At 42.0% G+C, this 14,560-nt stretch overlaps 1 protein-coding gene across 1 annotated transcript in view; it reads right to left on the bottom strand.

Moving 5' to 3' along the window:
• Positions 1-14,501, bottom strand: part of LOC138592057 (electrogenic aspartate/glutamate antiporter SLC25A12, mitochondrial-like) — a 23,436-nt gene extending 8,935 nt beyond the window's left edge. The window contains exons 1-10 of the mRNA XM_069662663.1: positions 14,326-14,501; positions 13,790-13,843; positions 11,363-11,505; positions 9,692-9,807; positions 8,919-9,058; positions 6,381-6,527; positions 4,925-5,063; positions 3,904-3,997; positions 2,268-2,352; positions 959-1,040 (exon numbers count right to left, since the gene is read on the bottom strand). Coding sequence (XP_069518764.1) covers positions 959-1,040; positions 2,268-2,352; positions 3,904-3,997; positions 4,925-5,063; positions 6,381-6,527; positions 8,919-9,058; positions 9,692-9,807; positions 11,363-11,505; positions 13,790-13,843; positions 14,326-14,337 — 1,012 coding nt within the window. The 5' untranslated portion in view covers positions 14,338-14,501. The remainder of the gene's footprint in view (positions 1-958; positions 1,041-2,267; positions 2,353-3,903; positions 3,998-4,924; positions 5,064-6,380; positions 6,528-8,918; positions 9,059-9,691; positions 9,808-11,362; positions 11,506-13,789; positions 13,844-14,325) is intronic.
• Between the last annotated feature and the right edge of the window lie 59 nt (positions 14,502-14,560).

Below are 14,560 nucleotides of genomic sequence, written 5' to 3'. Positions count from 1 at the left end.
ACGTTACAGCAGTGCAGTGTTGTTATCTCAAGATAACAAGATAAATAAGTCGAGATCTCGAGAAAACAACCGGAAAATAATCGTTCACAGGAAATAAAATGTATGGATGCATGTCCGCTAAGGGCTTCCGTACCTCACATTAGTGAATGTGTGGCCTTTTTTCTTGAATAATGGCTGTAAGGATTAATCCGTTGTATGAGTGTTTGTTTTAAGTATTTCTCCTATTTGCTCCTCTAGGTGCACATAAGCCATGGTTCATATGTTAATAATTCACACAATCGAGTGGTACAATAATAATCCTGCAGAGATGTTTTGGGGGATGTTTACTGATCGCTGAGAAATAAATAGAGCAGTGTTTGTGTGTAAAGCTGTAATTAAGTTGATGTCTGAAAACTACAAGTTTCACTGAACTCGCGCTCTCAGCTTTACTTGTCTCGTCCGACATCAAAGAATCCTGTAATGACGCCTCAACGTCTCGAACATGCGAACAGCTGCGTCAGCACAGAGCAGGCTGAGAAACAGCTCATTATCGCCTCAAAGACACAGAGACTTCAGCGCAAGAATCGTGTTTTGTTTCATGACCCTGGGTGAATCTGCCACTGCTGAAAAGTCTTTGTTTGGGGAGCCTACACACACACACACAGAGGGTCAGAGTGTGTGCTATCTGAGGGGCAGTTATGTCAGAGGTTTCTTGTATCAGTTCCTTCCAGCGTAATTAGACGGAGATTCCAGGGAGTGCGGTTCCGGAAGATTTGTGTCATTCCAAAGCTCCGACTCCCAACGACAGCCTGGAGCCACCGGTGGCACGGCAGCACAATGCCGGGGCCTCACATCACAACCCCTTTCTACCCCCGTAAGCACAATGGCCGGCCCCGGGGCCTCAGAAGCGCGCCAGTCTGGCCGGCTAAGGTTACCCCTCGGTGCGGGCCGGGGGCTCCGCGGCAGACATGTCACTCACCTCCAGCGATTGAGCCCAGAGTAAACCTGTAGGCAGACTCTGCAGCCTGGAGCCAGATGGGCCGAGACTTTTCGTGAGTTTGCTGTGGAGGAGAAAAAGACACCAGCGGTCAAATGAATTTGAAGAAAGACAGGGAGGGGGATCAGAACACGAAGCATGAATCGGCTGGCTATTAAACTATAGCGATCAGATACATTGTGGAAAGGAAAATGCTATGGCGGAGGAAGGAGAAGGAATGTGGACATGTCATATAACGTCTGATTCATCATCAGCCTGTATTAAATGTCACAGACGGACCCGCTGTGGATAAATGACTGTGTGAACTTGTTGCAGTTTTCCACACATGCTACATGTCAAAGCCTTCAAAGTAAAAGTCTTCTTTTATTTTTACAACAGAGTATCTCTTATCTAGATGATCTCTGCGTTGGTGTTTGATGTTGAAAGCGGAGCCGCTTTGTTTTCACTGCGGTGCAGGGGAACAGATTAGCCCCACAAGCCTTTTCCATGTACAGATAAGTATCTACATGAATATCACACAGTCCGAGTGAGACCTTTAAAGAGTGTGTGTGTGTGTGTGTGTGTGTGTGCACAGGCTGTGGGGGTGAGTAACTTCTCCCAGACCAGATGAGAAGGGGAGCAGGGCAGATCAGTCTTTTCCTTATCCCAGATGCTTCCACCAAGGGTTTGCATGCTAACAAGATCGAGGTCTTGATCAAAGGGTTTAAACAATTAGCCTACTTGACTAAAGGGCAGGTCTGAGAATTGCAGCGTCCCCCCCGAAGGAATCAAATTCCAGACCTCTGAGCGTGAATCCCAGGAGCATGAGTGGCATGAAAGCTCTGACCACAGCCTGCTACAGAGACGTGTCATCCGGTGCAGGCAGGAACTATTTTGTTCTCCCACATCCACCTTGACTCCCACTCCCCTCCTGCCATTAGCAGACTTTGCTAAAGGCTCCTAAAACTCCTCGAGCCCCACACTGATAAAAGCCTCTTATTAGCGTCTCAGATGTGTGATTGCAGCTGATGCGTATGTGCAGCTATACTGAATAAAATGGGGAGAGCCTTTCATAAAGGGGAGCGACGCAACAATCCATTCCTCCCTTCTATAACTATAATTGGTGTACTTTTATCTGGGAGTTTAAGTAATGCACTTCACAAGGGAAGAAAAACATGGGCACTCTGCTAATTCAGCGGCTGAACATTCTGCCTTTTTGGCTCGTGTCTGAGAAGGAAGCCAAGGGAGAAGAGGAAAGGCTTTGATAAAAGGCAGGAGGATGTGAGGTGTATTAGAGGAGTCATCAGGCTACCTGTCTCTGGGCCTCTGCTTGGTGGTATGGCATTGCTCCTTCCTCCAGCGGGGCTATCCTCTCGATGTCTGCGTGGTTCAGCCGCCTTAATGCACAACAGCAGGGGAGGGAGGGATTTAGGCCAGGAAAAAGCAAAGCGCCCTGCATCTACTGCGAGTGATGTAAGTTTTTCCACCGCACTTTTTTACTGGCACATAACTTGAAGTTACTGTAAGTTTAATTTACGCTTATATAAACAACAGACAAACAAAGCTGGACGAGCGCCCCGTGGCCCAACAAGTCAATGGAAGTGTTTTGTTTCTAAATGTCTGAGACGCAAAAGTTCCCCACCGGCCTGACGCATCATAAAGTCTGTGTTTTATGTTTGTCTTGTAAAACGGCCAGTGGAGCCACTGTTGTTGAACTAAATGAGCAATAACCTTAACTTTACGGGCGGTAAACAAACCAGGAACATATTTATTCCATTCATGATGGAATAAAAAATAACACAGTTTTATATGAATGTTTTGAATGCACTTAAGTGGATTCGAGCAGACACTTACATGGGTGCCTGCAAGTGAGAAAGTCAAGTAAACTTAAAGTTCAAGGTTGATTCTGTTTCATATTTGCTGTGTTTCTACCTGCTAATTTAATTTTTTAAACTGTCTCATCCTTCATGCATGGTGTCAGAAGCTCAGCTATAAGTCTGACTTCTTATCTTTTTTTTTTTGCCTTTATTACATAGGACAGCTGAAGAGAGACAGGAAACATAGGGAGTAGAGAGTGGGGAATGACATGCACCAAATGATCGGCAAACCGGGAGTCGCATCTGTGATCAGTGCGCTGAGGGCTGTGGCCTCTTTACATGGGGCGCCTGCTCCATCAACTGAGCTAAACCAGCGCCCCCTGACGTCATATCTTACCAATTTAAAAAGTATTAAGCTACTAGAACTAGAACCAAAAATACATTTAAAAAAAATGACAAGATGCCTTAAAAAGGACAAAACTCGTCTCTCAATTGGAAGGTCCGAGGTTCGATCCCCAGCTCCCTCAGTCTATATGTCCTTGGGCAGCAAGACACTGAACCCGAATTGCTCCTGGTGGCATAGCCATCAGTGTGTGAACGTGATTAGTAGTGATCGACAGTGGGCAGCCTCTGCAATCAGTGTATGAAAGTGTGTGTGAAAGGGTGAATGTGATATATAGTGTAACAGCGCTTTGAGTGGCTGCAAGAATAGAAAGGCGCTAAATAAGTGCAGTCCATTCATAACACAAAAATAGCGCTCATATTGCAGTTTGAGGTGTTTTAAACTATTGTTACTCTCGCATACTGAAGAGATACATTTTAGTTATAAAACCACAGTAAAGTCTGTTTACCTGTCAGGTGATTTTCTACCTAGGCTTTTTGTGCATATTTAATTAAATGTCCACATATTTTATGCCTTTAAATCGCTGAAAATATGAACAATAAAGCTTTAAAAATTCAAATGTGTTAAGATCTAAACTAAAGACACAAATTAGATATTGTACGAAAAAGCACATCAGCTCTTTGAACTGCTTTTCTCAGCTTCTCTCTAAATGTTACATAAATGAAGCTGCATTAGTGTAGATACAAACATAATCCGCGTGCTCACCGATGAATCATGCAGAATCTTACCCAGAGTGTCTGTGGAGACCAACGAGCTGGTACAGGATGTCGATCTCCATTGGAGTGATTTGACCAAACTTATTCGCACCGTGAACAAACTCCTCTACAATGCAACAAAGAGAAAAGAGAATGTGAAATAAAACATTCAGTCCCTGAAAGCTTCAGTGGACTCAAGTCAAACAGGAAGCAGAGGGGTTAGCCACGTCAGGTACTACAGCAAGCTAGTATTGAATAGTACTTGCAAATACTGTTCTTTGTTTGCTTTTGTGTTATTGTCGATGCTTCTATTGTGGAGATCAGAAAAAAGAGAAATGTAAAACCCTTAAATCAGTTCGGTATGTGCTTTATCTCCTTACCCCGGAGTACACTAACTGAGCATGCAATCTCTCAGCAGCACCCTGCGTCACTCTTTTATATGTGCTTTATATTCAGTTCTCTACCGCTGCCTGCTGAGAAGCTCCATTACCATCATGTGGTCTCTCTCAAAGGAAACCTAATGGTAGTTGTTGAGGGAGGGAAAAATAGTTTGTTATTCACTTCTTCCAAAAAGACCTTCCTGTCAGGTCTAACCATTGCAACCTTCGGTCACAAGCCTGCTTCTCTGATCTCAAGTACTGCAATGATATACTTTTCTGTGACTGACGGCTGACATGTGCGTGTTTGCTTTAACATCTGATATGTTTGGTTGCACATATGACAAGAATTATTTGCAAATACTATCCTTTAGGGTTTTCTACAACCACAGAGAGAAAGAGGAGGAGCGGTCTACAGTTTGCATCTGAAGGGGAAACACAATTAGGAGCAAATGTGACTGATGGTACAACTATCAGTTACACAGCTCTACATGTAGAGGAGATCTGATCACCAGGTTAAAGATGTTCATTTACCTTAGTAATTTAGTGCTACAGTAAATGTTCCCTGTTCCCATTCTGTCAAGACAGTTAAAACAGAGTCGCACATCTCATATCACATATGAAACGCACACACAGGACTTATTTATGTGATGTCAGTGGGAGTGTCTGAGGTGTACCTTTGGTAACAAGTGTGTCTCGGTGGGTGCCGGTGAGGGTGCTGTAAACCTTGCGGACCAGCTCCATGTTGTTGAGGAGGGCGTTGAAGGCATTGAAGTAGGAGAAGCTCACCATGTGGGAGGTGCTGCCTCCTGCAGCCTGGAGAAAGATCAGAAGCCTGTCATTGCTTCCGTACAGTAAGACTTCAACCTGATTTTATTATATTCTCTTTAATCCCACTAGTTTTTTATTCACTAATACTACTGTGGAGGAAATTAAATATTCGCAGCACACGAGACAAATTTCTCAACGGGGACAAAAGTATCATATTGTACTGTATCGTGTCGTATCGTATCGTGTCGTATCGTATCGTTTCTTATCGTATCGGGTTGTTCGTATTGTATCGTATCGTATTGTACCGTACCCTACCGTACCGTATTGTATTGTATAGTACCGGGTTGTTCGTATTGTATCTTATCGCATTGTATCGTATCGCGTCGTACCGTATTGTATCGCATAGTATCGGGTTGTTTGTATTGTATCTTATCTTATCGTACCGTACCGTATCGTATCGTATCGTATCGTATCATATCGTACAGTACCATACCGTATCGTATTGTATCGTATCGTATCGTATTGTATCTTATCGTATCGTATAGTATCGGGTTGTTCGTATTGTATCTTATCGTACCATATCGTACCGTACCGCAACGTAACGTACCGTACCATACCGTATCGTATCGTATCGTATCGTATCGTACCATACCATACCGTATCGTATTGTATCTTATCGTATCGTATAGTATCGGGTTGTTCATATTGTATTGTATCGTACCGTATCGTATCGTACCGTACCGTATCGTACCGTATCGTACCATATCATACCGTACCGTATAGTATCGTATAGTATCGTATAGTATCATATTGTATCGTTCTGTATCGCATCATATTGTTTATATTGTATCTAATCGTATTGAATCGTAGTTTTGCTGTATGACTGCTGTACGTAAAAATATAAATTGCTAACATTGAGGTTAAACGAACGATAAACTCGCTGAATCCATATCTTTACATTTTTTGGGGCAGTGGGGCAACATTATCATTAATTTGTCCCCCAATATTTACTGTCTTTTAGCTTCCTTTTGGTCTCCACTAACAACTGTGGGAAATATGTTTCTCTTTAGCTACCAAATACTTCACTACATTTACCAGATGGTTGCTAGCTTTTTGTGTTGGCCGTTTCATGCTGAGCATTAGAGCTTATTTTGCTGAAAAAGCAAAAGCAACACTAAAGGGCTTTGAGAGTGAATTAAAAACTGTAAAGTTGTTGCCATGACAGCTAAAGGAAGAGCTGAAACTTTTATAACACTGTGTAAAGCCAAGAGGAAAACTGTTAATTCATTATTATGTAATCATGAAAATATTGAATGTACAGTAGCTATTTAAACAACTGCTGAAAAACGTTTTCAAACTTACTGAAACCAGGTTCTCCTCGACAAATGGAGTCAGCATGTGATGTCTGATGGTGGCCATGATGTCGCTGAAGTCCAAGGCTGTGATGGAGCCACTTTTTTTCTTGTCTTTTTGTGCAAACGCCTGCCGGGCGTGCTCCAACTGCAGCTCCTGCAGCAATACACACAGACAGACAGGAGGTCAATCTGTTGGCTGACAAAAGAAGCAAAGAATGTGTTTCTATGATGAGGAGCATTGCATTACAAGGAACCTTTGGAGGGGAAAAGTATAATAATATCACTGTTGGACAGATGTGAAAGTCAGATGTGACAGTGTTAGACGCAGGCTTTTGTAATCATCGCTGTCTCTCTGGAGACTAATGAAAACCATGTCCCGAGAAGTCTGATCCAGGAGGGGAGCATGGCGGTTGTTGCGCTGACCGGCAGGTGTGTCCGCAGGAAGATGATTCAATATGACAACCATGCAATCAGATGTGGATGCATGGGGAGGCTGACCCCGGGTCAACATCTGCTGTCAAAGCTCATCGCATAGAAGCAGAAGATCACAGAGCAACGACACCGCGATATTCAGCTGTTACTTCATCTTTACACTCTGCTTCTGATAACCTAATCAGTGGATTGTAGCTGATTGATTCTCACAATGTTTGCAGATTATATTGTGGAAAACTCATGATGACGTCTCACAAATATGAAACTTTTGAAGCCTGTTACAAATCTTCTACCTTGTCTGCGCTTACTGAAGTTTCAAATCTGCAACAACCACAAGGTGGCAGAACCAAAACAAACTAAACACAAAGAGCTGTGCTGTTTTGTATTTGAAGTCACACTCAGTGAAATGAAAAGTGCTTGGACATGACAGAAAAACAAGACAATAATAATCATAGATGTAAATGAAATCCTGCACACACAAGAGACTTTGGTGTAGCGGCGGGAAGCCCCAGTCTACTATGATAAACCACAAAGTGCTCTGAGGGATCCCACACCGCAGCTCAGCCTGTCTAACTCTCGGACCACCCAGCTTCACCCGAGACTTAAGCCCTCGACTCCAAACCAGGTTCATCCCTGACCATACTGCTACTGCTGCTGCTGCTGCTGCTTATTTAACAGCACAGAGATTCAGGCAAGGAGCAATAAAGCAAAACAACAACAACTTTAAGTGACTTAATGGCACGCTGGGCTACCGCACAAACCACAAGACCTAAACACTAAAGATGCAGCTCCACAGCTCCATTATCTTAAGAGATCATATATGGCATGTAGTCGGCCTTACGTCATTTCCATTTGTCCCTCAGCAGGATTAAAAGGCCTCACCGCCAACGCCTGAAGGTGATCATTATGAATGGTTTCACATTTATTGATGTGCACTTTCTTAGATGTTGGAGAAAAAAACAGACAAATACATTCTGTGTTATATTCTATATTCATCTGTAGCTCTTCTTTTGAGCTGCTGATATGCATATTTACACTGTCCTGTTCCATTATGAAAAAGACATTTAGAAAGAGACTTATTGGCTTTAAAAACACAGAAATAGCACAATTTTTCTCAGATTTCTGAGCAATTAAAACAAAAAAGGCACCCATCCTTACATATAGTAAAACACTTTGCCACTCAGGTCTATATTTTCTCAGTTGGCTGGGTGCAAAGTCTGTTGGAAATAGGTGTCACATCTATTTTACAAAGCAGCATATTAATGTACATAAATGTGACAGCAGGAAGAGAAGAACACACTCCATGTCATTAGCTGGCAGTTATGTGCAACTTCGTTGAATTAGCCAAAAATTGTTGATTTAACACTTTGATTTGGGTGCTGATTAAACACAGTAGAAAAACTTGAAACTAAAAAATTATTTTAACAATTAATCTGCTAGAGTTAGCTTCCCAAAATGTAAAACCAGTCCTTATATTTATTGTTTATGTTGTCTGTGGCAGGTTTATCATGTAGCTCTTCTTCTTCTTCTTCTTCAGTCGTTTTTTAGGGCCTGTGTCCACTAACAGCGTTTTTTGTGTTGGCAGCGCTTACAACCTCAATTTCAGAGTGCTTCGCACTGTTACTTACTGTTGCTAGGTTACAAAAGTTGTCTGACAGCACTTCTGCAGCAAAAGTTGAACTATTTCAACTTTTGGGGGGGCCGTGTGAGCGCAACGACTAAAAACAGCTGGGGACACTGAACACTGAACTGCATTCGTTTTGTTTAGAAAATAGGCGCTGCCAGTACGAAAAGCGCTGGTAGTGGACACAGGCCCTTAGTGTTCAGTTTTCATTTCCTATTCTATTTTGTTAATCATCCTTCCCTCTTATGTATAATGTTCTTCTTCCTGCCGTTTGTGAATGTATTCCTCCCGTTTTTCTGGACCTTGTTTATTTTTACCTGCACCCTTGGACTCTGAACAGTGAGCCTTTTTGAATTGGTCATTTTGTTTAATTAAAATCATCTTGAAGTCGGCATTCTGTCTTTTCCCTTTGTTTCTTAAAACCTTTAGAGGCGATAAAGCTCAATAGATCTAAAACATAAAAAATGACAGCATAGATCAAATAAATACCTGCAGAAACTGTGCGAACTCTGTGTAGCTGAGGTTCTTGCTTCTTTCATGGCCGAAGTGTAGCCTGATGAACTCACAGTCCCAGTTGAAGGGAATGTGGTGATGAACTGTGGTCTGGCTGAAGATGTCACGCACATTCTCTGGAAGAGTGAGACGGGAGTGAGCAATAACAAGAGGAAGAGCGGAAAAACAGGCAAGATGCACTTGTGACATCCAACTCACGTCCTCATTGCACTTATAGAGAACCTGGTTAAAGTAGAGGACAGAGTCCATTTGGATCGGGAAGCTGAATAGGCTGTTTGACAGTCTCACTGCTTTTTACATTTTCATGGTTTTGAGTCCATCCAGGAAATTTTCTATATAAGCACTGCTCTCAATTTTGAGTCGCCTTTGCAGGGCTTATTTCACAGACAGCGCATAGGAGCAGCTTCTTTGTAAGACTCTGCATCTCATGGTTATAATGTGATGTTTCACACTGCTCTCTTCCTGTTCTGAGATGAGACTTACAATACAAGCTGCTAGCAAACGTGATACAGAAAAATAAGACATGGCTAATCCTGCATTCACTGAATACACATGCTTTAGTTAGAGTAGCACTTGACCGATGTGAGGTTCAGTGTCACATCAAATGCAACTTTAACCCATCACTCTTTCTATCATCAATGTTCAGCCTTAAAACTACCACAAAAAACACCTTAAACGCCCTTAATTACCTGCACAAAGTCAAAGTACATCCCCACACCACAAACTGACATTTTCCACCATGTACGTACCGAATGAGATGTTCCCTGTGCCGGTCTTGTCAAACAACTGAAAGGCAACTATGAACAGGGCGTCCGGGGCGCACAGTACTGACTCAAAGGCCAGAAACTCCTGGAAAGAGATCAGTCTGTTTGGACAAGAAAGAAAGAGTGCTATCTGAACAAAAGATAAATGTATCTTTTACGAAATCACAACAGCTCGTCTACATCGCAGGCTAACCTTTTAAAAAAAAAAAGACATCTACACAGACATTTAAAACACAAGACTGAGCTGCTGACAACAAGCTAATGCAGTAATGTAATACTTTACTTATTTTTCACACAAGGTTAAAAAAATTCACGCGCAAACTTATAAATGTCTTTGAAGGTTCTCAGTCATGCAGGTAATTCAAAGCTTAATCCAAAAGGCAACTGGATGAGGTTGTTCTTAAAGACGTTCACCTCTCATCCGAAAGGCTTCTTCAGTTCTGTAGACTCGTAGACAGTGCCTTTTGGATTAAGCTTTGAATTTTTAAAAAGGATTCGGCCTTAGAATTTCATCAAGAGTCTATTTAGTGGCTGTTCTGGAGACGTTAATCATATCACAGGAAATGAATTTGCCTTGTCACAGAAATGATAGATTTTCAAATTTTCCACTTAAACTTCTCGTCCATGTCTAAAAAGTTTCATCCTTTTAAAGTATTATACAACCTATATGTGTATCTTGTATTATTATTTAATAAGAAATTTGCTTAAAATTTGAAGTTCAATAACTAGCAGGGGTGTGTCCAGACTTTTTTGACAGAGGTGGCCAAACTAGAGCACTGATTTATGCAGGGCAGGCATGAAGTTTGGGTGCTTGTACACATTTCCAAATAGCTTCTCCATTTATATCTACCTTCACTATTTACATTAGGGTATCATTTAGATGTTACGTTCCTTTGGTTAGGTTTTTTATTTTAAAATAATACAACAGAGTGGCACCATCAAAATCTTTTACACTTTATTCCTTAGGAACTCAAAAATAACACGTATCTTAAAAAGTCAAAGCATTAAGTATCGACAGATCACTCCTAGCAACAGGCTGCTAGTCACTTAAGCTACTATCAGCCTGGTGCTACACTGCCCAATAAGTTGATTTGAACTGAAGTCCCACCTCTGATCAGGCAGATGGACAATCATAGGATCATTGGACCATTTAGGATTGTGGGGTGGCATTTGGGGTGGCCAATCAGACTTAAGGGGGGCCCATGCCACCCTAGGCCACCCCCTAGAAACACCCCTGATATCTAGACCAAAATAGACTTTAAGACTTTGAAGTGATTATTTATTTGATTGTATTCTTATCTGTTGATAGTTGATTCAAAACTGCTAATTTAGACTCTTACTAAAGTACTTCAGTGATAGTTCAGCTTATCTTGTCACACAGTTTTAAATGGTTTTAAATGGATCAGCTGAAGGTGTGATATTGACTGATAAAGACTCTGCAAACATAAGTGAGATAAATCCTTATCAGTTATCTTTGGCACCTGTTTGGTTGTGCACGGCTTCAGTGAATATATTTTACAAGAGTGCAGCCGGTTTGCAGCACAGGAAAGGGAAACTGTCACACACACATATTAAGAAAAGCTGACTGATCATGTGATATCCGGCTGGTTTGTTAACATGCATTAACAGACGTTTTCTTGTACTGCAGTTACTCACCCATCTTTAGTCGTGTCGGCCACGCCGGCTATAAGATCCACAGTTTTGGGATTGTGCTGAGGTTGTGCATGCAGACCCAGGTAACTCTGCACAAAGTCCCTGGGGGTCATGTACTGCTCCCCATCCTCCACCACACTGGCATACTGCAGAGGAAACACACGCAGAGCTGTTAACAATATGGATTTTCAGTGTTTTAGGTGGATTTAGATATGGACCTTAAAGAGTAGAATTTTCATTGTGTGCAATAGACCGACTCACTGCAGTAAAAGAACAACCAATAGGGGATAAAGCAACTTTTTTTTTTTAATCCATTTGCATTCTTTCTTTGTGATGATAAGGTGTGTGTGTGCAGGTTTCTATACAGCACAATGCTTTGCTGCATCGCAACACGACAAAAGGCAATGAAAGCATCAGTCTCTCTTAAATCATTGTCATCCTTTGAATTGAAAGAACTAGATTTAACCACATACACATTCTTATCTAAAAAGAAAAATATCAGACAATATAACAAACTGTACCTTGTAGATGACAGACCTAAATAACTAGCCTATGTTCTAAATGTAACTCTGTCCATGAGTAATGTCTTTAGTTGACAGGGGACATTGTTTTAATCTTTATCTACTCAAGTATGTACAGTCCAGAGCCGTGCTCTTTACATCAGGGACACAGCGCTCACATTCACAGTCTCACACATTCATAACCTGGAAGCTGCCCAGTACAATCTGCTGGCCACTGAGCCGCTCCACTGGACCATGTTTGGGATTTAGGGCCTGGCTAGAGGGCACCTCTGGGTGAGTTTGTCCAGGGGTTGAACCGTGAGCACACTTCAGAAATCAGGATGATCAATTTGAATTAAATCTTATACAACGCCATTTGAATGTTTATGTACTGTGGTATATTACCCTTTCTGGAGATTTTTAAAAGTAAATGTTAATATAGGAAGTTAATTAGAAAGTTTATTTATGGCTAATCTAGTGATCTGTCTGTCTCACATTACCATAAAACGGTCGAGTCCACTGTACATTGTCATAACAACTAAACGTTATTAGAAGTGATAGAATGCAAAGTCACAATCACTTAATCCACTGTCTCTCAAGTTGGGGTACAGGTGCAATCATTTACTGCTGTAAACTGTCATCTGTTGCTGCAAATGCTGTCATGTTTGAGTTTATGTTTGTTATGTTACTTTTGCGCTCGCCAGTTTTGATTCATTGAATTGTAGACCAACTCAAAGAAAGGCTCATGGTGGAAAAGAAGCAACAAAACAGCTGAAAAAATACTGTCAGTATCAGAAGCAATAATGTTGAATGTTAGTTATTAATCCTCCTCAGACTTGAACTAGGCCTATGTGTTTTTGAGTTTCAAAGTTGTTAAGTAAATCAGATGCTGACTTCACTGCGCTTTATATGGGCTTATTTTGCACTCATCCAGGGGTACTTGGCAGAAAAATATTTCACAGGGGGTACATTATGAAAGAGAACTACTGACCTAATAAATGTCAGTCATGTCAGCAAGTGTTATGTTGCAACTGTGATTCACTTGACTAAAGCAAAATATGCACAGCCAGAGCAGCCCCATGCTAAACCTGGGACCCGAGTCAGGCTTTAAGGCGTAAGGTCATTTTTAGAGGCAGGGTTGGGTTTCAAGTTGGAACAGAGATAGCTCAGGAAACACAAGCGCCACATGAACTGGCAACAGAAAGGCCACGCTCGTGGGTCTGAGCCAAGCTCGGCTACAGCGAGCATGAGATAAACAGAGAAAAGAGTGTGGGAGGAGACCTTCACGCCAAGTGTTTTCAGGGCTACAATTCAATGCACTCTGCTGAATTAATGTTTTAAGTGAAAATATTAATTCCGAGCAATTTCTTGCCACATTACTTCGTCACATGATTGTGTATCCATTCACCCTCACAGTAGGCCTCAAGTAGTTCTTAATCAAATTATACAGGCAGTCAGAATGAGCTTCCAGTAATTAACTCTTCCACCTGAATATGCATTACAAATTACTCAGCCCTCTTACAGCAGAGTCAAGAGGTGTGGAGGGACTGTAAGGCGACTTGTACCTCAAACAGACTCCCATCTTTCAGGAGCAAGTTTATACTCCAAACAAGTCCTGCTATGGTAAACAAACCTGCACACTTATGTCAGGTATTTGTTTCTTGAAGGTTAGCGAATAGAGCTAATGACAGTTTTCAATGTCATGCTGAAGATTAAAACCCAAGACCACACACACTAAATCAAAGCGAAGGGGAGCTCCTCTGTTGAAGCAGATCCAAAATTAGTCGAAGCATTTCTGTGACCTTTATTGAACTATGTATCCCAATGGACACCACACAGAGACTATGCACTGACTGTAACATGTTAGTAGATTTGTAACACACAGTTTCTCTATGTATATGTTTGTGGGTGACACTCAGAAAGACCTTACCTTCAGAAAGATAGTCTTCAAGTCATGGGGGTCCGCTCTTTTTGTTGCTTGCACCTGTGACATACAAGTGTTTGCTATGAAAAAAAGTTCAGTCAGATCATCTCAATGCTGCCTACAATTAACAATGGAATAATGCCATGTCTTCAGTGAGTAAATCAATGAAACTCAAGTTAACACTGTCTCTGTTTTGATTTACACGCAGTAGACTCAGCAGAATCGATCACAGACAACTACACCATGCATGTGCAAATAACCGATCGGACTACAAAATACAACCGACTTCCTGCCAAATATCTCTGGAACTACACATGCAACAGAGGAAAGAAATTACAGTGTTCTATGCGAGGCCGGCAGAGATGCGCCTAGTACAGATGCAGAAATAAAAGAGTGCGGGTCTCTGCGCTACGTTTAAGACAAGGGCTTTAAACCCACGCGTCCGCACAGACATGCTGTCCTCCGAGTCCGACAGCGGTAAGCTCGCGGCCGCTTCGCTGCCTTTAAAATTAATATCTGATAAGAAATATTGACGGAGTCACCTTGACCGCCATGCTGGTGTGACGTCAGCTGCAGTGGACTAGCGCAGGCGCTGGGCATCGGGATGACAGCAGCAGGCATGACAGGACAGGAGAGGTCTGAGACACCAATATATATTTAGCCTTTAAGTGTCGTCCTTTAACTCTTCTGACTTTCTGCTGGTCGGTGTGTCCGCGGAGGAGCCGTCGGGAGATGAGGGATGCTCCGGACAGAGAGGAGTCGGACGGCAGATGTGTT

Source organism: Semicossyphus pulcher, unplaced genomic scaffold (genome assembly GCF_022749685.1).
Source record: "Semicossyphus pulcher isolate SPU_LCO1_2020_fin unplaced genomic scaffold, fSemPul1.0.p SCAF_15, whole genome shotgun sequence".
NCBI lineage: Eukaryota > Metazoa > Chordata > Actinopteri > Labriformes > Labridae > Semicossyphus > Semicossyphus pulcher.
This window is presented reverse-complemented; position numbering and strand designations above follow the sequence as displayed.